Source organism: Penicillium canescens (assembly GCF_028828765.1).
Source record: "Penicillium canescens strain IBT 15451 chromosome Unknown utg000005l_segment0_segment0, whole genome shotgun sequence".
Classification (NCBI taxonomy): Eukaryota; Fungi; Ascomycota; class Eurotiomycetes; order Eurotiales; family Aspergillaceae; genus Penicillium; species Penicillium canescens.
This window is the reverse complement of record NW_026703967.1, coordinates 462,157-484,799: the sequence shown is the minus strand read 5'-3', so window position 1 is coordinate 484,799 and position 22,643 is coordinate 462,157. Positions and strand designations below refer to the sequence as shown.

Genomic DNA, 22,643 nt, shown 5'->3' with positions numbered 1-22,643 from the left:
CAGCCCGTCGTCCCACCCATGGATGGAGGAAGGATACCGCAGGCTGGGCATCCATGACCGTTGTATTGCAGCTATACAAATAGCAAGCAGAGTGCTTGTAATCGGTGTGAGAGCACACTCGACCGAGATGCAGTCTTTCAAAAGCATCGCTCTGCTGGAAAGTGGCGACATCGTGCGAATTTCTCGAATAGACACGTCTCACTTGGTAGAATTATTAGGGCAGAGTGATCTAACGGACGACCAGATTATTCAATGAAGACAGCTCACATAAAGGTAGTGGGCTTACAAGCATCATGCCGAGAATTTGTCATTGGGATTTGACGCAAGGGTGACAAGCGGGTACTTTTGTCTATTCTGCAGCTTGCGCGGCTAGAGATAGGCACCTTGCGTCAGCAATCATTCATTGACTAGATACATAGAACTATCAAAGTACATAGAACTATCAAAGAGGCCAAAATATGAACTAGATCCCCGAACTCATTCTTCGTATCGCGTCTGACTGATTTGCGTCTGGCTTTCCAATTCTCCGCCAAAATGGTCACAAAGTGCATTGACCCTTGCGAGCAGCAAAATCAGAAGAGACCTGTTGGCCATTTAGTTTGGGATCTCATTCGAATCTCCCGCTATGACAAGTATAACTCTTTTCTGGCACTGTTTTCAGGAGGTAGGTCACCCAAGAATATAGGCAAAGAATGAGCACTAAGAAATCTGAATAATTATTAGTTTGGTCTACGTTGCTAGCTGGAGCGCTCAAATTGCGAAATGAGCCAGAAAGTACTTCCGTTTCTTTTGTCCTCAGTCGGGTAGTGCTTTGCTCTTTGGCTTCTTATATTTTTTCGGGGGCTGGCATGGTGTGGAACGACTGGGTGGACCGTGATATCGATGCCAAAGTGGCGCGTACAAAGGACCGTCCACTGGCATCGGGACGACTTCACACGATGGAGGCAATGGCTTGGCTGATTATCCAAGTGGCCGCGTCGACTGGGCTTTTATACTGGATGATGGAAGGAAGACATGTGTAAGTTCAAGTGTTATTGAGAGTCAATTTCGATGAGCATCAGGCTAACTGTAAAACAGCTGGATTTCCCTGGTTCCTCCAGCAATTGGGACTCTTCTTTATCCATACTGTAAACGTCCAACGGCCCAGAAATTCGGCATCTATCCCCAGTATGTCCTAGGGTTGACTGCAGCCTGTCCAGCGGTATTTGGGCGAGCGGCAATTTACAACCATGAGGACTCCTTCCAAGATTTGATAAACGCCTCTTTTCCTTTGTGTTTGTTTGTTTTCGTCTGGACCCTTTATTTCAACACGGCATACAGCTACCAGGATGTGAAGGACGACTCCAAGATGAAGATCAACTCATCTTATGTATTCGCTGGCCAACACATTCATTTGTTCCTCGTTCTCCTTACCGGACTTGTCCTTGCTTCTATCCCATGGGTTCTCCATCCTTTACAATCAGGTTGGCTTTGGGTCTCCTGGATGGGCGTGTGGTCGGTTGGATGCGCAGAACAACTGGTGAGGTTCAATGCTAACGACCCGCATACTGGAGGGCTTGTTTGGAGACGCAACATTCTTCTGGCTCTATGGACAATCTTCGCATGCTTGGTGGAGGTATTACTAGTGTGGATTCATCAAATTTGATTTCATCGGGCAAGGGAATTACTGCAACGCATAAAGTTTGTGGCAAACTACAGAATCATCAGTTCCAAGGTTACGGGTCAGTTACGGGTCATTCCAACCTTGGAACCTTGGAAGGTTGACGCGGACTCGATACTCCGGATGATTGAAAAATACCTAGTGAAATGGGGATGGCTCGATGGCAGTCTGATATAGCAGACGGGTCGATATCAATAGAAAGAAGACAACCAACCACTCCCATGCCCACCGTAGGCATAGAGAGGAGTCTCAGGAAGCGACTAAAGTACTGATCTTGAAGCTATATCATGAATGAAGAACCTGGTGGAAAAACTGTAGTTATATTGATGATGCTAGGATGCTCTCTCTCGAAGGAGAAGACTGCAAGAAAGCTTCCTGAAGCATTTGTGATACCTCAGGCCACGAATACGCTACTGTCACGGGTTCCACCACTACACTAGGTAAATTTCACTTCAAAGCACTATAATACCGGCTAGGGCCTTTTGATATAGAGTGGTGGCTAGTTTTTCTTAGGCAGATTTACATATGTGTTGAAGCCAAACTCTCGTAGACTTTTGTCGGCGATTCTTTATTGTACAAAGGTATGTATTTGAAAATAAAGACCGCAGAGGACTAAAAGCTACTTAAAAATGAAAAATAAATTCGTTGCTATATAGCTTTATCTTGATATATCAGCTTAAAGTGGCCATCGCTACTATGTAAAAGTTAGGTTTGTAGCCAGATTTGGTTGCTATATTTGTATAGAGAAATTTCCGGACCCTTTTATGCAAAAAAGAGAAATTCAATATTCATGCTTCAACTTATGGGATAGTTTTAAAGATCAGAAATTATAAGGATTCTATGTTTGTTGTATTGGGAATCTTTAAGGGGTAGATTGCTCAGCCACTTGGAAGAGTTCGTCTGTTTTCTTTTGCCATCTTCTCTCGGGTAAGTTCCGAGGTGACTCTGTTCTATGTTCTATTCCTTGTTATATGCAGAGATACCCGACTGGGTATTTAATCACTTTCGATTTATGCAGAGATAACACTATCACTATCGTATCCCTTGCGTCAAAATGCACTCAGTTGAGATATGGGCGGACTCTAGATTAGAGACGCCAAGAATTCTCTGCATCTATTGTGACTACATCAGTGGGGGGAGCAAGGTGCATGAATTGTCCTCTTGAGTGATCATCAGATGCATGTTTTTCGCGCTATAGCAGTTTCAACAATAGGAAAGGATGTGGTGCCTTGGGGAACAGCTCATATGCAAAGTAGTCTCATACAAGTCAACGTCCTTCAATCTTCCATGCACAAATAACTTCCCTTTGAATCTCACTGACCGTATTTTCTATAACATCTCATTATACTATTCACTCCCCAGTACGCGCCTAGCGTGCTAGATACGATTTTTAATTTCTTATTATCAAATTCGAAGAGGTGAGTGTACAAGTTCCCCACCAGTTCCGTAATTATCACCTAATGAGTTTTTCTCCATATTCCAGACTCCATGGTTTCTGCTATAGAACCAATTGCAATTGTTGGCACAGGCTGTCGCTTTCCAGGAAACTGTTCCTCGTCAGCACGTTTGTGGGAACTGCTGCGCAGTCCTCAAAATGTAGCGTCCAAAGTCCCTGCAGATCGGTTCAACGTCGATGCCTTTTACCATCCGGACGGAACTCATCATGGAACTACCAATGTTAAAGAAGGTTATTTTCTTAAGGAAGATGTTCGCGCCTTCGATGCATCTTTTTTCAATATTTCTCCGACAGAGGCAGCCTCGATGGACCCACAGCAACGTCTTCTGTTGGAAACAGTGTACGAGTCACTTGAGAGCGCCGGGCTTCAAATGGAAGCTCTCCAAGGTTCATCAACGGGTGTTTTCTGCGGCTTTTTGAGAAATGATTATAGTCAAATCCAGACGACAGATAGAGATGCTTTACCTGCCTACATGGTCACTGGAAATTCTCCCTCGATCATGGCAAACCGAGTATCTTACTTCTTTGATTGGAAAGGACCATCATTTGGCATGGATACCGGTTGTTCATCCAGTCTTCTCGCCGTCCACTTGGCTGTTGAGGCCTTGCACAGGGGTGATTGTTCGATGGCCATGGCAGTGGGCAGCAACCTGATATTGTCGCCAACGCCCTTTATCGCGGACTCAGCGACGGGGATGCTCTCTCCCACTGGGCGGAGTCGCATGTGGGATGAGAGTGCAGATGGTTACGCTCGTGGTGAAGGTGTGGCGGCTGTCGTCTTGAAGCGATTGAGCGATGCTCTTGCTGACGGGGATGAGATTGAATGCCTGATTCGCGCTACCGCAGCCAACGCTGACGGTCGGACAATGGGCATCACGATGCCGAACGGAAATGCCCAACAGGAACTCATCCATAACACTTATACTAAAGCTGGGCTTGATCCTAAAAACTCCGAGGGGCGATGTCAATATTTTGAAGCACATGGCACAGGCACCCAGGCTGGCGATCCGCAAGAAGCAGGAGCCATCTTCAACGCATTTTTTGGAGATTCACCCACAACAGACTTGAAGGCGGAGGAAAAGCTGTACGTGGGGTCCATCAAAACCGTTATTGGACACACCGAAGCAACCGCAGGTCTGGCAGGCTTGATCAAAGCCTCCCTATGCCTTCAACATTCCGAAATTGTTCCAAATATGCTTCTTGAGAGACTCAACCCGAAGCTGAGCTCATTTATGTCCTGTCTCCACGTGCCTACTGAGAATATGCCATGGCCAAAACTACCCGCCGGTGCCCCTCGTCGGGCTTCAGTGAACTCATTTGGATTTGGAGGAGCCAATGTCCATGCCATCTTAGAGAGCTACGATGCCCCTGCCACATCCCCACCGACTCATTCACTACCGTTTATCCTGCCCTTCACCTTCTCCGCTGCATCTGAAAGGTCTCTTGGTGCCGTCTTACAACAGCACGGCAGGTATCTACAAGATGCCAAAGAGGAACATTTGCTGGACTTGGCCGCCACCTTGGGCAATCGACGATCTGTCTTCAGCCATCGCGTTAACCTCACTGCAAGCTCACTGGAGGACTTAAGATCTAAAGTACAACACGAGATTGAGCAAAACACGACTGAATACTCGTCAACTGTGATATGTCGTAGCAAGGCTCGAAGCCACAGCGTGCTCGGCGTTTTCACTGGTCAAGGAGCTCAATGGCCCCAGATGGGACTTGACTTGATTATGGCCTGCCCCGAGGCTCGAATGTGGATCGATGAAATGCAAGAATCTTTGAACCGACTCCCTGCCGAGTATCGACCAAACTTCGTCATGATGGACGAGTTGTCAAAGCCTAAGGATAAGTCTCGTGTTCACGAGGCCGCTATCTCTCAGCCTCTTCGAACAGCCATTCAAATCATTCAGGTTAATTTTCTTCGAGCTCTTGGCATCAGCTTCACTGCAGTTGTTGGTCATTCATCCGGTGAGGTTGCGGCGGCATATGCCGCTGGCCTACTTAACTCCTCGGATGCTATTCGTATCGCATATCTGCGCGGAAATGTCGCAAAGTACGCAGGCTCAACTGGCCAGCAGGGGGCCATGATGGCTGTCGGTCTTTCAGGGGGTGATGCGGATGCCATTTGCTCACAAGAATCGTACGTGGGTCGAGTCAGCGTAGCAGCCTACAACTCTCCGTCGAGTGTTACGCTTTCCGGTGATCAAGATGTTCTGACGGAGCTGGAATGGCTGCTAAGAAGCTTAGGCCGTCAGGTGAAGGTCCTTCGTGTGGACACAGCGTATCATTCACACCATATGCTCCCATGCGCAGAACCTTATCTGAAGGCTTTGAAGAAGTGCAACATATCAATCCAACGGCCACAGACTTCGCGGTGGTTTTCCAGTGTGTTCAACGGGCGAGAGATGATGTCAGATGACGATTCTCTTCAAGGCGAATATTGGAAGGAGAACATGGTGCACTCAGTAGAGTTTTCTCAGGCCATGGCGATGGCAGTTGATCAGATTTCTGGCCCAGACTTGATCATGGAGGTCGGTCCTCATCCTGCTCTCAAAGGACCTGCGATTGAGACACTGTCCACGATCCAAACGGACACGCAGATACCCTACATAGGACTCACAAAGCGCGATAGTAGCAGTATTGAGTGTTTTGCCGCAGCGATCGGCTCCCTGTGGACCTATTTAGAATCGGGATGCATGGACTTACCCAAGTATGTGTCTCTCTTTGATCCTGCTTATCATCTGAAGTTTGTCAAAGACCTCCCTTCGTATCCCTTCGATCACAGAGAACAGTTTTGGGCCGAGTCTCGTCTGTCAAAAGCTGTTTCTCATCGATCCAATCCTCCAAACTGTCTTCTCGGCGTCCTCTCCCCCGACAGTGGCAAGGAGGAGCAGGTATGGAGAGGCTATTTGCGACGAGATAGCCTCCAATGGCTCATCGGTTACGAGATCCGGTCACTGCCCTTGTTTCCACCAAGCGGATACATCTCGCTAGCTTTAGAGTCGGCCAAGTTGATTGCTGGACAAGAACAACTCCAGCTCCTCGAGGTCCAAGATCTCGCCATCGAGAACGACCTACCAATTGCAGACAATACCACTGGTGTTGAGATTGTCTTCAAAGTCGGTAGCCTACGCACAAACGGGAAGCATATTCATGGCACTTTCAATTGTCAGGCTGGAGTGTCCGGGAAACTGATATCTTGCGCATCAGGTGTTCTGACAATGACATTGGGTAGCGCTGACGCCGCAGCGCTCCCAGCACGAAGATCCTCACTTCCAGATATGCGGGCTGTTGATATTGAAGATTTTTACTCAGCTCTCACTCGCTTAGGACATCTCTATTCTGAAGATTTCAAATGCCTGAAAGCCCTCTCCCGCAGGAGAGATGGTGCCTGTGGCTCCGCCCTCAACTCGATTGAGAGAAAGCCCGGGTCTCCGCTGCTCCATCCAGCCACGGCCGAAACCAGCTTTCAGGTGCTTATGGCCGCACTCGAGAATCCCAGCAATAGCCAATCTTCTATACTGTACCGCCCAACGCTCATCCGGCGTACAGTCATCAATCTTGCCCTTTGTGATAGCCCTGAACTGATGTTGGACGCGTCCATTCTTCACGTCGAGCCAGAGGGCATACATGGTGTTGTGGATGTCTTCAACTCCACTGGCCAGGGAGTTATGCAGCTGGAAGGAGTCCATCTAGTTCCCCTACTAGAGGATTTGGCAGATGTACACTCTGCTACACTCTTCTCTGAGACTGTCTGGGGACCCGTGAAATTGGATGCTACACTAGGAGCTTCTGACTGCGCTCCCAATGTTGCCTCTTCTCTGGAACTGAGGGAAAGGTTAACATTCCTTCATCTTCGAAATATTGGTGACCAGCTTTCTCTGAAAGCACGTCAAAATCTGGATAAACCTCGTGCATTCTTCGTCGCATGGATGGATCATGTGTTAGCCGCAGTTCGTGATAACGACCACCCTACATGCCGATCAGAGTGGCTGGGCGAGAATCTCCAACATTTCCTCTCGATAGATCATGGGCTCCATCAAAGCGAGCTGTTGGCCATGGACAAGATCTGCCGAAGTATCAGTGCACGACTCTTATGTATGGGGGACACCCAGGAAGATGTGTTTGTCAACGAAGCGCTGGCAGAGTATTACCAAACTTCTCGCGAATTTTCATCCTTGTGCGACCGTCTCGTTAAGGTGGTTGGTCAAATTTTGTTTCTCTTCCCCCGATTGAACGTTCTTGAGGTTCGTAGGGGGACTGACCTCGTTACCAAGCGCCTCTTGCGAGAGTTTGGCCATGCATTCCACTCCTACACTTGCACAGACACAAGCGATGTACCCCCAGCGCGTAAGGAGTCACAAAATGCTCAAAGTAAGAGGCTGATTTCATACACCTCTTTGGACCTATGCGATGATATCGTCGTTCAGGGCTACCAAGAGCATTCGCAGGACTTGGTAGTGATTACCAATTCTGGGCATGGGTCCTGTTCATTGCCTGTGACCATCAGCAATATGCGACGCCTTCTGAAACCTGGAGGATATATTGTTATCATTGAAACTACAAATCCTACTTTGGTCTATCCCAAGTTCTTCTCGGGGACACCTCAAAATTGGAAAGAGTCAGTCCGCACAAGATCAGAATGGAATACGCTTCTTCTTAGCGGTGGTTTCAGTGGCATTGACACCGCGAACCCAGCTCATGAGGCCGCAATCTTGAACATGTCCCTCTTTGTGTCCCAGGCTGTAGATGATCAAATCCAGCTGCTGCGCAGTCCCTTGTCTATGTGCTCCGCTGTTGCCAACCAGGATCTATTTTTTGTTTGTGAAACCAATGATGATATGGAGCCTCTGAGAAACTCCCTTTATGGACTCTTGAAACCACGTTTCAATCATATCGTCTCCGCTGAAAACCTCGATGCTATGGAATTCGAGGGGTTCTGCGCTCCAACTGTCCTCGTCTTGACCTACAAGAACGATTCGTGGTTCCAGACAATCACCAACGAGCAGTGCCGTGCCTCTATTCAGAAAACTTTCAAGGCAGCTGGCAAACTCCTCTGGGTTACAGTTGATGCCCAAGTTGATCCCTACAGAGCTATGACGAATGGTATGTTACGAAGTATATCCCTGGAATATCCTAGTGTGACTTTCCAACATTTGGAAATTCCAAATCCGAATGCCGTCAGCTTCAAGATCTTGGCTACGGCATTGATGCGATTAGTCCATACCAAGTTCGAAAACAACTGTCGACTATCAGGGGTCGTTACGGCAACGGAGCCCGAAGTTCGCTATGTTGATGGTGCTTTCCTTGTTCCCCGACAGCAAACTAGCTCTTTTCCTAACAAGAGATATCTTGCTCATACGCATGTTGTGGATGGTGATGTCGGCATTGAGCATATACTTATTGAGCCAACCAAGCCAGAGAGGCTTGACAGTCCTGTTCGTGTCGTAGCACACTCTACAACTTCTTCGTACAGCCCCCAATCTCCCCGAGTCACTCTCCGTGTGCAGTATTCTACTTTGCGAGCCGTGAGAGTCGATACCGCCGGCTATCTTTATTTGGTTGTCGGGCGTGATGTACAGTCTCAATCCCGCTTCCTAGCCGTGACAGACAAAAACGCAGGGCTAATCTCTATCGACGTGTTGCGCACTCGACCAATCCCAAGTTGGATTCCTGAAGGCCAGGAGGATGATCTCCTTCTATTCATAACTTGTGCCCTTATCGCCGAACAGATCTTAAGCGAGGTCCACCCCGGAACATCTCTCCTTGTCCATGAACCCGATTCCGCGCTGTATCAAGCTCTCGCCACTGCTGCCCCGCTGCACATGATTGAAGTGTTCTTCAGTACTAGCAAAAGCCCACCCGCGAACGGAATGATGTTCATCCACAAGAATGTCTCCTCGCTGGCTCTATCACGACAGCTGCCATCAGACTTGTCCGTCATTGCCGCATCAGCGAGCTCTTCTGGCACACTTTTCCGTCGGGCCACCTCATTACTACGCAAGGACATTCGACAAGTTGATATAGACAATTTCTTCCGGGCGTCTCCTCAGACACGCCAAGTTCAAGTGAGCGACTTACGTGGCATTGCTCATGCTCTAAAGCAAACGCGTGCTCTCCACGATACCCGTGCTTCTGTAACAGAGGTAGACGCCATTTCTGGACACCCAGGAGCTCTGGACAATTTGGAGATCGTGGACTGGACCGCATCAAAGCCGATCCCGGCGCAAATCAGATCAGCAAGCTCCCACGTGAGTTTATCCGCGGCCAAGTCCTATCTGCTGCTAGCAATGCAGAAAGATCTTGCTGTATCGGTTTCTGAGTGGATGGTGGCCCGGGGCGCGCGGCATGTGGTGCTTGCAGGCACCGCCTCGGATATCAATGTTGATAAAGGGTGGGTGGAAGAGATGGCCAGCAGGGGAGCCTGTATTCATTGCTTGCCAACGTAAGTAACACTTGATTATTTGGTTGCCCCCACACTAACCAGATCCAGTGATATCTCAGAACGGCAGTCTGTGCTGCTTTTAGAGCGTTTCACCTGTGCACTTCCTCCAGCGGGAGGAATAATATATGGTGCTTTGGCCCGGCTTCCGGCCGACAATCTCTTCCCAATGGCTCGTCAGAATAGAGATGTGAGCCCCATAACATCTCTATTGGAAAGTAGTATCCTACTGGACGAACTGTATAATCACCCGGCTATGGACTTTTTCATCTTTGTCGGCAGCCTCTCTGGTCAGTTCAATCATGCAAACATGGTAGAATGCGCTGCTGCCTCGGAGTTCTCCTCCGCTCTGATTCGTCGGCGTCGCTCTCGGGGCTTCAGTGGAAGTATTGTCTTTATGTCACAGATCCCGGATCCCAAATCCGAATCTAAGTTCCTTGGTGAGAAGTACCTGTCTGAGCATGATTTGGATGAGGTATTCGCAGAGTCTATTCTGGCTGGTGATCCTAATTCTACCGGGAATCACGAGATCACTGCCGGCCTGCGGCCCATCAAGCCGGAACACACGGAGATGTCTTGGAATCGGATACCCAAGATGTGGAATTTCGTACAGCATCTTGCGGAGTTCAATTCTGTTTCACCTAGCCACAGCGAGGTCATCACCATGAGCGTTCTCCTGGAAAGAGCGACCAGTCAGCGAGAGGTCACCGAAATCCTCACCTCGCACCTTCTCACACAGCTGCGTACCAAGTTGGGTCTGTCTACGGAGGCGGTCCTTGTACCAGAGACTCAGCTGAGTGAACTGGGTGTAGATTCTTTGGTGGCTGCCGATCTGCGGACATGGTTCCTCAAAGAACTGTCCGTTGATGTGCCCATTCTTTTCATGCTGAGCGGATCATCCATACAGGAAATTACCAGTAGTGCAGCCGCCAAACTGGATGCAAGCAGGATACCGCATGCACAGTAGCTTTAATTAGATTCTCGTTTTGTCAGATAGTGAATAAAAGTTTCAACAGCCAGGTTTCACCTATCGCACTGTGCCAAATCAAGACTGTGGGGTTGCTGCAAGGAATGCGTATGATCAATCTATACATCTGGTACGATATGCTCACATGTACTAATTTTGGGCATTTAATGTGCTGGGAAAACATATAAAGATGATGATACCCTCTGACGGTGTGTTCCACCAAATTTCTTCCTTTCGCTATTCTACGTTACTCGTCAAGCCCACTTCCAAGGTTTTATCTTATGGACCTAGTTAGCTTTGCTTTCAGTGGCCCTGCCACCCATGCAGATCAAGCGCCCTTATACATCGATGCAAAACGTCCATCGCGATCGCTAAGCGAGGCCCCTTTTCGGCGTCTTGTGCGGTCACTTGTAGCTGGATTCAAAGCTTACGGTGTAGAACGCGGCGATACTGTGCTAGTGCAGCTCGACAATCTCGTACGTCTCTTTCTTTGCTTCCACCCCCTATAGGCATTTTCTTACCGCAGCCGCGGCAGGTTATTCACTCTGCACTTTTATTTGGCATCGTTGGTGCTGGGGGCGTCTATATGGGCTGCAGCCCATCCAGTCCTCGTCACGAACTCGACCATTTCGTTTCTCTCGTGGAGCCCCGTCTAATCCTCACAGTTGCGTCCGCACTGTCCGTCGTGCGCGATGTTTGCACCAACAAAGGGATCTCCTGGAGCCAAATTTGCCTCGTCGACGATCAATCGGTCGATCATCTCGTGTCATTCGCCCAGAATCAGTCTTACAACCCGCAGGCCACGCCGCCAGTCCGGGATGAGGGAGTCCATTTCGACCTCAAGGATATGGTCTCCTTCGGGGAGAGCGACTGGATGCGCATTTACGATGAAGCCACGGCAAGAATTACACCTGCCGCCATGTTCTCGACCAGCGGCACCAGCGGGCTGCCCAAAGCGGCCATTCGCACTCACCATACTATCATCTCTCACCATCAAACAGTCCACTACGATGTCCCATATCCCGTCACGCGACTAATGGCTCTGCCCATGTCCCATTCCTTCGGAGACTTCTGGTCCAATCTGTTTCCAATTCGCTATGGCCATCCCCTGTACGTCATGCCGCGGTTCGACTTGTCTACGTTTCTCAATGTTGTTCATCGCTACAACATCACAGAGACCTACCTGGTGCCAGCGATGGTACACATTCTCAACCAGTCCACCCTCCCTGTCCGCGAGAGTCTCGGCTCTTTGTTCTACATCGGTGTCTCTGGGGCTCCCATTGATGCGGATTCCTTGCAGCGATGCCAGAAGTTGCTCAACCCGCAGGCCTGCATCGGACAACTCTGGGGTATGACTGAGGTGGGTGTTATCTTTCAGAACCGTTACGGTGACCAGCGGTATCCAGGAAGTATTGGGAAACTCTTGGAAAACTATGATATCCGCCTGGTCCGGCTGGACGATGGGACAACCATTCACGGGGAATCTACGCCAGGAGAGCTGTATGTTCGTGGTCCAGGGATCATGCTCGCCTACCAGGGCCGCGACGATGGCATCGATGCCCAGGGCTGGTTTCGTACAGGTGACATAGCCTACAGTGAGGACGAGCATTATCATATTGTTGGGAGGACTAAGGAGCTCATCAAAGTACGAGGGTAGGTGTGGTGCCATATCTCAATCATTTGATGGAAAATAGCTAACTTGTTTACTATCGGTCAGGTATTCCGTCGCTCCCGCCGAGATTGAGGCAGTTCTTCTGAAAGATCCTCGGGTGCACGATACGATGGTGATCGGCATCACCCTGCCGGACGGCAGCACCGAGGTCCCTAGGGCGTATGTGGTATGTGCACTTGGGCAGGCTAGACCCACGGCGGACGAGGTCTCAGCGCTCGCTCTAAAGAATCTTGCTAGTTACAAGGCCTTGGACGGTGGGGTGATTTTCGTGGAAAGTTTGCCCCGAACAGGGATCGGCAAGCCCCATCGCTCCAAACTATCGCATTTGGATGCACAGCGAACAAAACTGGCTGCATTGCTGTCGCCTGTTTAGACTGCTTGCTGAAAAGACGAAACCCAGGATTCGCTGAGGCGACACATGCAGTAGAGTTATTTGTTATATTCTTGACTTCATTTTCCTTGTTCTCTTTTCTTCCTACGCATTTTGTCCCAATATTATCCTCGTATGACCCGAATTATCAATCCACTCTTTTAATACGCATAGTGCATCGAGTTTGTCACTGAAACTTGGAAATTTTCAGGCTAACCTTGTGAAAACACCTTAGGTAGCCATGCCGACACCCACCTCCTGTTGTAAACCTTACCATATCCGATTTTGGGGGAAACAAATGATATTTTTCGGACGCAAGAGGACTTCGAAATAATGACTGCTGCAGGCTTACGCCGCAGGCTAGTGAAATGTTTTCTTTTTCTAGGCCCATATGCATGCTGGATCAAGTTGACGTCTCTCGCCAGAAGTAGAGTAATTCCTAGCTATGCATGCATACAACCCCTTACCCTGCCTAGTAAAACAGTGCATATTGCATGCATCTGTGCTGCAAAAGTTACCTGTAAATGTCGAGATCAAATACTATGATCGCATTATTACTATCATTATCCTATCTGCCATTTATTTTGAATTCTTGATTTCTAAACCACTGTTGATCACATTGGGTCGGTACTGATTCGTGCCGGCATTTCCCAGTAAAAAGGTTTGTTTATTTTGCACTCTGTAGATGCATTATGAAGCATAGTAGCAATACACGCTGTCAATGACAGTTAGAATGTGCGGAGTCCGTTCTCCTATGCATCAAGACCCTTGTAGATGGATCAGGAAGCAGAACTTCATCAGCCGAAAAGACTTTTGGTCGCGAGGTCCCTGGAGGAAACCGGAAGTCGTAGTCCATCAGCAAGTGGGAGATAATCATTTTAATCTCATAAGCCGCAAAGAAGCGACCGGGACAAGCATATTTGCCATGACCAAAATGCAGGCTGTTCTTGTCGGTCGTGGCAAACTGATATTTGTGCGCCTCACCGGAGTTCTGGCGTCTTCGTGAGTATCGAAATCCGTCAAAGGAGGAATCAAATGCCTTTCCTTGTAGGACTTCCGCAGCCGGTACGCTGATATGTGTGCCCTTAGGAAGGGCAGTTCCATCTGAGAGGGTAACCTCTTGCATGACGATTCGCTGGAAGCTCACTGGGTCGGAAAACATGTCAGCCAAGAAAGGAAAGAAAGGGGCTGATATATGAGGTAAGATGGACGCACATAGACTAGGGGGCTCAGCCGCTGGCTCTCCTTGATGAAACTATCTAATTTGTGCATCTTGGTGAGGGTAGTCTTTGCCCATTTACCATCTTGTTCGAGAGAGTCGGTGATCTCTTGCCGCAGTGGCTCGACATATTCAGGAAACTGGCAGAGATCATAGATGGCGTACGCCACAGCCATCGTCGTTGTGTGAATGGCGGCCAGACTGAGGACGAGTTGTCGGTGGGCCAGCTTGTCAGGTTGTCCGTCCCTGGGGCTGGCCACATCTATCATCCACTGAAGAAGATCGGTCGGTTTCTTATACCCAGGCTCCCCTGAGGCCTCATCAGCTGTGCGTTGTTTCACAATAGGACTGATAATTCGTTTAGCCGTTTGTAAGTCTCGATGAACCGCCCAGTAGCTGGGAAGAAGAGGGGCCACTATGGGGTGTAGGAACTTCGGCAGCCGCCGGAGGATCGCGAGCGTGAGAAAAGCATGTTCCGTGAACCGGATTGATGTGTCAAGCCATTCTTGGTTGCGACAGGTCGGTTGACCTACAAACACTCTCGCCGAGATTCGGGCCACCAGGTGAAGGATGATGTCGTAGATAGACACATCCTTCCAGTCTTCGTGGGTGGATGGAATTTCTTCCGTCATGGCAAACCGAAGCTCCTCTTCGATTGTGCTCATCAGAGATCCCAAATTTGGGGTCAATTTAGTCTGTAAGACATGCGTGTGTAGATTCCCCTCTTGCAGGATATCGATGGTAGAATACTTTCCGAGTAGATTCTAAAGGTAGAAAGGTGATTAGGCTATATTTCAAAGTTTTGCCAGAAGATTAGCCTTACTTTCATATGCGCTTTGATTGCGCTGATGTGCTCTTCCGGCTTAGAGTGCAACTCGTCGACATATCGATTGGGGATGACTAGAATATCGGTGTCGTTTCGAGCGACTTTGAAAATCCCATCATTGAACTAATTTTGGTCAGTTTCCAGAATGCAATTCAATGTCTGCTTTCCAGACCAAGAGGTCAGTTACCCTTTTACAACCCTCCATTAGGTGTTCAAGACCATATTGAGAGAATCGGAGCCCGATCAACCATTTGGGCTCCCATGAAAATCGACGTCCAACGAGCGGCGCTCTAAAGCTTCTAGCGCGCGAAATCCCTTTGTGAATCAAATAGAGGGCGGTCACAGTGATCGAAATTGCCATAAAGACATTGTACCTGGTCAGTAACCCCTTTTCCTGCCATTGAGATGCTAGTTGAAACAAATCGGCGGACCAGGTGTTGGGGTCCATGGCATTGATTTCGTTTGAGAGAAGAATTGAAGACCGACTGCTGCGCTCAAAAAACAGGTCTTTTACGGAGTATGGATTCATTGGCAATGCTTGTCCAGAACACAGCAGCAAGGGACTCGGGGCGATCCGAACTGGTCGCCCCTTGCTTGCCCGATGCTGTAGGATGAGCAAATATATTTGCCACCAATCGTCAGGTGGCCAAGGCACATGAATATCACCTGGGCAGCATATACTGATCTCCAATCCCTATCCGTGCTTCTCCACTACCAACTCCATTGTTGAGGGCGCATCAATCATTTCAATAAGATCCATGACACCCGCGTGGGGAAAAAGTAGCTGATGCCATTTGAGAGCGAGGCTGTGCTTTGCTGGCAACCAAGCAATATCTATCTCCAATCTGCATTCCTTTATGCATAGATGCAGTCATATCATCATTAGCCTTGAGGTATGCCTAATGTGACACCTCCAATCCAACGTCTCACCGAGTTTTTGGCTGCAACTGTTGATGAAGTTCTTCAAGAACCCAATCTGCTCGCCTCAGCCAACCTCCCTGTTGGATCCGATCTCTTGTTCTACATTCTCCGATTTTGCTTTCTGTCGCAACAACATGACTATCGTATCCCCCGACAAACTCCCATCTGCCCGGGCAGTGGAACTTACCGCACCCTTGGACGATATTTATCAGATCCTGAATGAGGACGGGGCTGTGATCATCAAGAACTTCATTCCTTTAGAATTGGTGGACAAGATCAACAAAGAGGTCGATCCATACTTAGCCCAACACGCGGCCGGTCCCAACCACATGTCGGAAATCTACAAATTAACGGTCGGGTCCAAAACCAAGCACATGGGTAATTTGACCATGGCTTCGAAGTCATTTCGGGATGAAGTACTCAATCATCCGTCGATGCATGCTATTTCGGAGAAGCTGTTCCGTGCCAACTTTGGCGACTACTGGTTGAATCGGGCCGCCGTGTTGGAGGTTGATTCCGGCGAAAAAGCCCAAGGCCTCCATCGAGACGACAGTCTCTACCCCTGGAAAGCTTTCCTAACGAAAGATTCGCCAGAACTGATGGTCAATTTTTTCATCGCTTTGACCGAGTTTCGCGAGGAGAATGGTGCGACTAGGCTAGTCCTAGGGAGCCACAAATGGGAAGATTCGACCATGTATCCATCTCCCGAGCAAACTATTCCTGCCGAGATGCAAGCAGGAGATGCGATTGTGTACTTGGCAAGCTTGTTCCATGGAGCAGGGCAGAACCGCTCTCAGAAAACCCGTCGTGGACTGAGCATAACTACGCACCCGGCCCATTTCACGCCCATGGAGTCCCACATTGATGTGCCGCGGGCCATCATCGAGACCATGACACCTCTAGCTCAGAAAATGATAGGCTGGAGAACGTGGAGCACTAATCATGGAGTGCCAGTCTGGACTGTCAGAGACGGGAGGATGGAGGATGAGTTGAAGCTGAAATCCTTGGAGTCGCCCAAGCAAATACAAGCTGCTGTGATCTAGATTTGGATTTTTCAGGCTGTTCACTTTCTTTCAAATCGTTCATTTTCATTTGACGATGAGAACCTTGGTCACCCATCGCATAATTCAAGATATATTGCTCTCGGGACTATTTGAATTACCTTCATGTATACATGGGAAGAACTAAAGCACCATAGAAATTCTGGCGTGCGCAATAACGCAAGGGCTTCTCAAGAAGTATTCCCGACGGAAAAGGGGTACCAGGTTTTTATCCACTGTGAATCTTTAACTACGTGGAGCTCTGTAATTTTTGGTGGGAAAACAAAAGCGAACATGAAAAGAAAAAAGGGGAAGAAATGATAAGAATCACAGCTCTTCTGCAAGGTAGTATAGGTAGACTTGTTATCGGGCGTGAGAAGATGGTATGCAAGGGTTAATATTTCCCACAACTATCAGTATCATGGCGATCATTACTTAGACATCTAACTTTAGCAAGCTCCTTGCCTGCGGTAACAAAGACCGTGAACGGCCTAGGCATCAAATGTGGCGGTGATTTTATTCTCATACATGTCACCTTATATCAAATTAGTATTTTCGTCGACAGGACAATCCGTCCCTAGACACATCTCGCCTTTGGTCAGAGCCTTTGAAATCATTGATATTGGAGTCCTCGTTTAACTGGAGAATAGTAGGTCTTCATTATTTTCTTGACAGCAGATTCGCCTTCTCCCACCCTGACGAGAGGCAACTTCCGATGCCCCAACAACGTGATCGAGCATGGCCAACATTGGAGGTAGCAATGCCGTTTCCTCTGCTCAAGGGTCCCAAATTTCCGACTCACCGACCACAGTCGATGATCGATTAGACGAACACAAGGAGACTTCAACTCAATCCATCGACCACAGCGAAAACATCACACAAAGTCCTACCTCTCTTCCAAAACCACCAGATGAAAGTAACGCAACACCAGTCGGATTCGGCAAGGATGGCTGTCAGTCAGATTCACAGGAGTATCCGAATTCCTGGAGACTTGCCGCTATTATGATCGGGGTGTGTCTCGCTGTGTTCAGTATGGCATTGGTATGACAGCCCTGTATCAATATGATGAGAGTAAATTGTCTAATGCTAATCTCATTATCTCTCAGGACAATACAATATTAGCCACCGCGATTCCAAAGATCACCGATCAATTCACCTCGTTGGGAGACGTTGGCTGGTATGGGAGTGTTTACCCGCTGACGAATTGTTGTCTTACCCTCGTCTTCGGCAAACTTTATACATTTTATTCTACCAAATGGGTGTATCTTTCCGCGCTCGCGGTTTTCGAGATTGGGTCTTTAATCTGCGGTGCAACACCCAGCTCCCTGGGACTGATTATCGGACGCGCCATTGCCGGCCTTGGTTCCAGCGGAATATACTTAGGTTCCATGATCATACTTTCCCAAAGCGTGCCACTGCAGAAACGGCCATTATTCACATCGTTAGTCGGTGGTTTGTATGGAGTCGCCGGGGTAGCAGGGCCTTTATTGGGTGGTGCTTTCACAGACTATGTCTCTTGGAGATGGTGCTTCTATATCAATCCTTTATTTGGTGCAGTCACAGCGCTCTTCATTTTGTTATTCTTCGATGGGAAGGAACCAATCAAGTCTCCTGGCAAGATCAAGGAACAAATTTCGCAGTTCGATCTGATCGGACTTTTCTTCTTCCTCCCTGGTATGATTAGCCTTTTGTTGGCGCTGCAGTGGGGAGGCCAACAATATAACTGGCAAAGCGGGCGTATCATCGGACTCTTTGTGTGTTCTATCTGTCTGCTATCGATCTTCATCGTGGTGCAGTGGCGACAGAAGGAGAAAGCCACCGTCACTTTGCGAATGATCAAAAACAAGAACGTCTGGGGCGCTTCCTTGTTTAATTTCTGTATAACTGGTTCATTCCTCGTCTTTTCTTACTACGTGAGTCTTTTCGCTTCATTCATTAATCTAATTACCATACTGATTGTCATAATCTTCAGCTGCCTGTATGGTTCCAAAGCATCAAAAATGTGTCTGCAACAAAATCAGGCCTGATGAACCTTCCCATGCTCTTAGGGGTAATTTTATGCTCCATTATCTCGGGATATGGGGTTGGCAGGATAGGATACTATACTCCATTCATGTATGCTGCGCCGATTGTGTCCGCGATTGGCGCCGGGCTGCTTTCGACCTTTCAAGCCAATTTTGGGCCATCGCAGTGGATAGGGTACCAAGCCCTTTATGGAATCGGGCTTGGATTGGGGTTATCACAGCCCATAGTGGTCATTCAGGCGGCGATTCCCCTGATTGATATTCCCAGTGCAATTGCAATTGTCACATTCATACAGTCCCTGGGGGTTCCGTGTCAGTTTCGATAGCGCAGAACGTCTTCCGAAACGAGCTCTTACGGGGATTGGCCCAGAATGCACCCAAAGTCGATGCTCACAAGTTGATCACGGCTGGTCCTACTACGCTTCGATATGTGGTCCCAGCAGAACTGTTAGAACGTGTGTTGGTGGCCTATAATTCTGCCATCACCCATGCATTTTACGTCGGGGCCGCGTTTTCCGTACTAGCCATGATTGGAGCGCTGCCGATTCAGTGGATTTCTGTGAAGGGAAGAGAGTAAATCCGCCTCCTACATGATTCTAGAAACACAAGCGCGCAGCAGGAAGTTCAGACAAATTTCAAAAGCTGAATCTAAGATACGAACAAAACAGGCCCATTTCCATATAGAAGTTTGAACCCCTAAATACAAGTAACCTCTATAGCGTAGATGGTTGAATCATAAAATAACATGATATGTAAATTTTAAACTAAAAATCAAACTATAGCCGTCTTATTAGGTAGTTAACTATTATCTAGACCAATGTCAGGGTCAAGGCAGTAGCCAGCTTGGTGCCTGAGGCAACTTGAAACTGTCGCGAATACCTTACGAATACTGCATGAAACCGGGTCGATAGATGATCCGTCGGCATAGCTTATGTAACTAGAATGGACCCATAAATAGTGAGAAATAGGGGTGATGGAAATACAGAGTCATTTACATCTCCAATTGGCCGGATACAGGACAAATCGTGACAGAAACTCCACAGTCGATTGCTCTCATTTACTTTAGTCTTTTTTAAACTTAATCTGTTTAGTCTTCAAATGATTCAAATTCCCAAGTCGCCATGTCAAGTGAATGGCAGCAAGTGCGCACTTATGCTGACCATCTGGGTCACCGCGTGGTGCTCGAGCAGTACGTCACGCCAGACTACAAGCCAGGCCCCGACCACATAATTCCCATCCAGGTCTACAGCCTTGTACCCATGGAAAACGACCCCGAAAACATTATATATAGCTTACTAAAACACCTATGGACTTGAATCGTATGAGAGCCTCATATTTTGATACTCCCCAATTGGGTATGTGGGTCGATTGCCAGATGCTGATAGGGCTATATGACTCCACCTCACTTGGGCAAAGCAATACGATTGGCTAATACTTTCTTAGGTTTCAACTCAATATAAAAAACAACCTTAACTCGCTAAACTGGTCCATGAATCGATTCCAGTGAATGTTTAGCATCCCTGGAAGTCCTAGAGACCTCGAGTCTGCCAGACCTTTTGTAAAGCTTCCAAAGCCACAACAAACATGTGAATGCCGGCAGATCGACCAGATAGCTCAAGCCAGGTAGCAACAGGGAAGCTTGCTCTGATCATAATGGAATCCTCTGGGCTCTCAAATGAAGCAAAGAAAAACAAAGCAAGAAAGGGAAAAAAAAAAAAAAAAAAAAAAACAAGCCTCCCCGTCCATTTGCAGTTGACCTGTTTCGACCTGGCGCGATCTTTTACAACCGCCCCGTAAAGGACAGCTTGGAATACCTCACTATCATACAAGATGACTTAACACACGTCCAGCCAACTAGACCATGGGAGCTTGCTTACCAAAACACATATGGATTTGAACTGAATAGGAACTTCTAACGATTTTTTTGCTTGTATATTTCATAATTAGGCATATGGTTCGGGTGTCACAGGCTGATAAGATCATTTGATTCCACTCCACTTGGGCAAAGCAGAACGTTTGGTCAATGATTTCTCTTGTTTCAACTCAATACAAGCACCCTTAACTCACTAAACTAGTCCAGGACTCGATTCCAATGAGTGTTTTGCATCCCTGGAAGACCTCGAGTCTGCTAGATCTTTTGTAAAGCTTCTAACGCCACAATAAACATGCGAAGGCTAGTAGATCGACTAGATAACTCGGGCCAAGTAGCAATCTTCTCTCTGAGTTATGGATTAAGTGCCTCGCATCCTGCTATAAATCCGGACTAGCAAGTATTCGCAGATTGGTCTATGTGTTTCTGCTTCTTTCTGTTATATTTAAGCAGATAATCTATTATCTGCTGAACGCAGAACTATAATATCGTGGTATTTATATCTCTACCGCTCCGGTAAAAATATACAATTAGTGCTTTGTATATTGCTTAGACAAAGTGGTAGGGAAAGATATCTCTCTAGGGTAAGGGGATGTGGGCGGAATACCCTAAGTTGCCTTGAGGCTCGTACTCCTAAGTGCAAATTCTGTTCTCTAGGTCTTTCACTTCCTCGGATAAACTACTATAGTCTATGTCGGGTGATGTTCCAAACCTCTGTATTTTATTGATCAATACCGATAAGTGCGTAGTTTCGAGGATCAATTTGAATAAGGACTAGGGTATAGAGTAGATTTCCTTAAAAGTAGATTTATAAGGTGTTTCTATATCTAAAGTACTAGACCTAGTCAATAATAAAGAATATCCGATTAGGCGGTCCTAGGTAGAGGTATCTTAAGCTAAGGATGAAATGCTAAGGTCGAGATAGTTTACGGATATAATTGGTTAAGGTCGGCCTTTAATATAAGTTCGCTTAGTTATAACCCGAAGATAAAGATAGATACTATAAAGTATCCGATTGTTTTAGCGACCGCGAAGCTTTGTGAACACTATAGAGATTGATAATCTCCTTACTATCCCGTAGGTAATAAGCCGTATTTTCTATTTTCCCACTAACAACCTACGTATGCCTAAATTAGCGTAAATCCGTGTAATAACGAAATTACTAAACTTAAATAGATAATAACTATACTTAATAGTGCTATCAGAATATCCTTATATTTTTCCTTTTTCCTTTTTTGGCGAGATAGGTCGAAGAGCGACTACTTTAATCGTTTAGTGGCCTTTTCGCGATATAGCTCCCGAAGAGTATTCTAGTCTCAATATTCCTATCCTTACGTCGAGGAAGAGGTTTTATTTTGGCTAAAGGCACTAATTGTAAAAACTATAAATAGAACCTTCGTATACTACAGGACGGCAAGCGAGGGCCATGTTACGGACCTACCAGGCACCAATCGATTATGGGGCCGCAACTTACTGATGGGCCACCGAGAGCCAACCGATCTATCTGTCATCAGATCACGTGCAGTACCTTATACTCCAGACACCCCGAGTATTCAAGGAAAAGAGAAACGTGATCATGCTCAGTGCGCGCTCAGTGAGCAAGAGCATGATCTACCCTGAGCGGACCCACCCCGCAGACTTTATCCCGTACATATGCACATATATAGACAGGATAAAAGTCTGCCGGGTGGGGCCTTTCCTATCTAGGCTATCGCCGCTTTTATGAGGGCGCTCAGGCTCAGGATCACTGAGTGCAGTCTGTGGGGTCTGCGCGCCGGCCGCTGGTCCGCTGGTCGGCCAATCCTTTGTGAAAAAGAGAGTTCACAGGAAGCTTCTGATCATGTCCCTCCATTGGCAAGTAAAACGACTCAGCTTTCAATGCTTCTGCTGACCATTGCAGCCCTCTCCCTCGCAACAGGAAGCAGAGACAAGACATGCCTTGGTGACCAAACCCTTTCAACCTATCTTAAAGGTGCTCTAGCAGACCTCGGACGCGACGATCACAAATTCGCCTTTCCAGCAGATCGACTTGCCATGAATGGTAATAGGATTATCCTATGTTTTGACTGGTTCAACACTCATTTGACGTGTTCAGCAACGATGAAAGCGACTCCCTGCTACACATCCCTTTTTCTATGACTGACTACTGTCATAAAGGCTGGACTGTCAGATT

General features: G+C 47.6%; 8 protein-coding genes across 8 annotated transcripts; 6 read left to right on the top strand and 2 right to left on the bottom strand.

Annotated features, from left to right (window-relative positions):
• Positions 1–534: 534 nt before the first annotated feature.
• On the top strand, positions 535–1,645 carry N7446_007814 (4-hydroxybenzoate octaprenyltransferase; the record flags this gene model as incomplete). Its single annotated transcript, XM_058516559.1, has 3 exons — positions 535–664; positions 724–1,018; positions 1,078–1,645. 3 exons carry the CDS (start codon positions 535–537, stop codon positions 1,643–1,645), a joined length of 993 nt encoding a protein of 330 aa, XP_058370205.1.
• Positions 1,646–3,148: 1,503 nt separating this feature from the next.
• On the top strand, positions 3,149–10,528 carry pyr2 (non-reducing polyketide synthase pyr2; the record flags this gene model as incomplete). Its single annotated transcript, XM_058516558.1, has 2 exons — positions 3,149–9,564; positions 9,613–10,528. 2 exons carry the CDS (start codon positions 3,149–3,151, stop codon positions 10,526–10,528), a joined length of 7,332 nt encoding a protein of 2,443 aa, XP_058370204.1.
• A 586-nt stretch (positions 10,529–11,114) lies between these two features.
• On the top strand, positions 11,115–12,573 carry N7446_007812 (adenylate-forming enzyme; the record flags this gene model as incomplete). Its single annotated transcript, XM_058516557.1, has 2 exons — positions 11,115–12,181; positions 12,246–12,573. The coding sequence occupies 2 exons, from the start codon at positions 11,115–11,117 to the stop codon at positions 12,571–12,573; spliced, it is 1,395 nt and encodes a 464-aa protein (XP_058370203.1).
• Positions 12,574–13,288: 715 nt separating this feature from the next.
• On the bottom strand, positions 13,289–15,063 carry N7446_007811 (cytochrome P450; the record flags this gene model as incomplete). The annotated part of the gene is made up of 4 exons (XM_058516556.1): positions 13,289–13,716; positions 13,782–14,553; positions 14,613–14,738; positions 14,803–15,063. 4 exons carry the CDS (start codon positions 15,061–15,063, stop codon positions 13,289–13,291), a joined length of 1,587 nt encoding a protein of 528 aa, XP_058370202.1.
• Positions 15,064–15,670: 607 nt separating this feature from the next.
• Positions 15,671–16,579, top strand: N7446_007810 (phytanoyl-CoA dioxygenase family protein; the record flags this gene model as incomplete). The annotated part of the gene is made up of 1 exon (XM_058516555.1): positions 15,671–16,579. The coding sequence occupies one exon, from the start codon at positions 15,671–15,673 to the stop codon at positions 16,577–16,579; it is 909 nt and encodes a 302-aa protein (XP_058370201.1).
• A 735-nt stretch (positions 16,580–17,314) lies between these two features.
• N7446_007809 (MDR family MFS transporter) lies at positions 17,315–19,177 on the top strand (the record flags this gene model as incomplete). Its single annotated transcript, XM_058516554.1, is given in 4 exon segments — positions 17,315–17,617; positions 17,683–18,489; positions 18,549–18,912; positions 18,927–19,177. 4 exon segments carry the CDS (start codon positions 17,315–17,317, stop codon positions 19,175–19,177), a joined length of 1,725 nt encoding a protein of 574 aa, XP_058370200.1.
• Positions 19,178–19,721: 544 nt separating this feature from the next.
• On the top strand, positions 19,722–19,916 carry N7446_007808 (uncharacterized protein; the record flags this gene model as incomplete). Its single annotated transcript, XM_058516553.1, has 1 exon — positions 19,722–19,916. One exon carries the CDS (start codon positions 19,722–19,724, stop codon positions 19,914–19,916), a length of 195 nt encoding a protein of 64 aa, XP_058370199.1.
• A 1,554-nt stretch (positions 19,917–21,470) lies between these two features.
• Positions 21,471–21,729, bottom strand: N7446_007807 (uncharacterized protein; the record flags this gene model as incomplete). The annotated part of the gene is made up of 2 exons (XM_058516552.1): positions 21,471–21,587; positions 21,655–21,729. Coding segments are annotated over 2 exons (192 nt in total), but the record flags the coding sequence as incomplete, so codon positions are not given.
• Between the last annotated feature and the right edge of the window lie 914 nt (positions 21,730–22,643).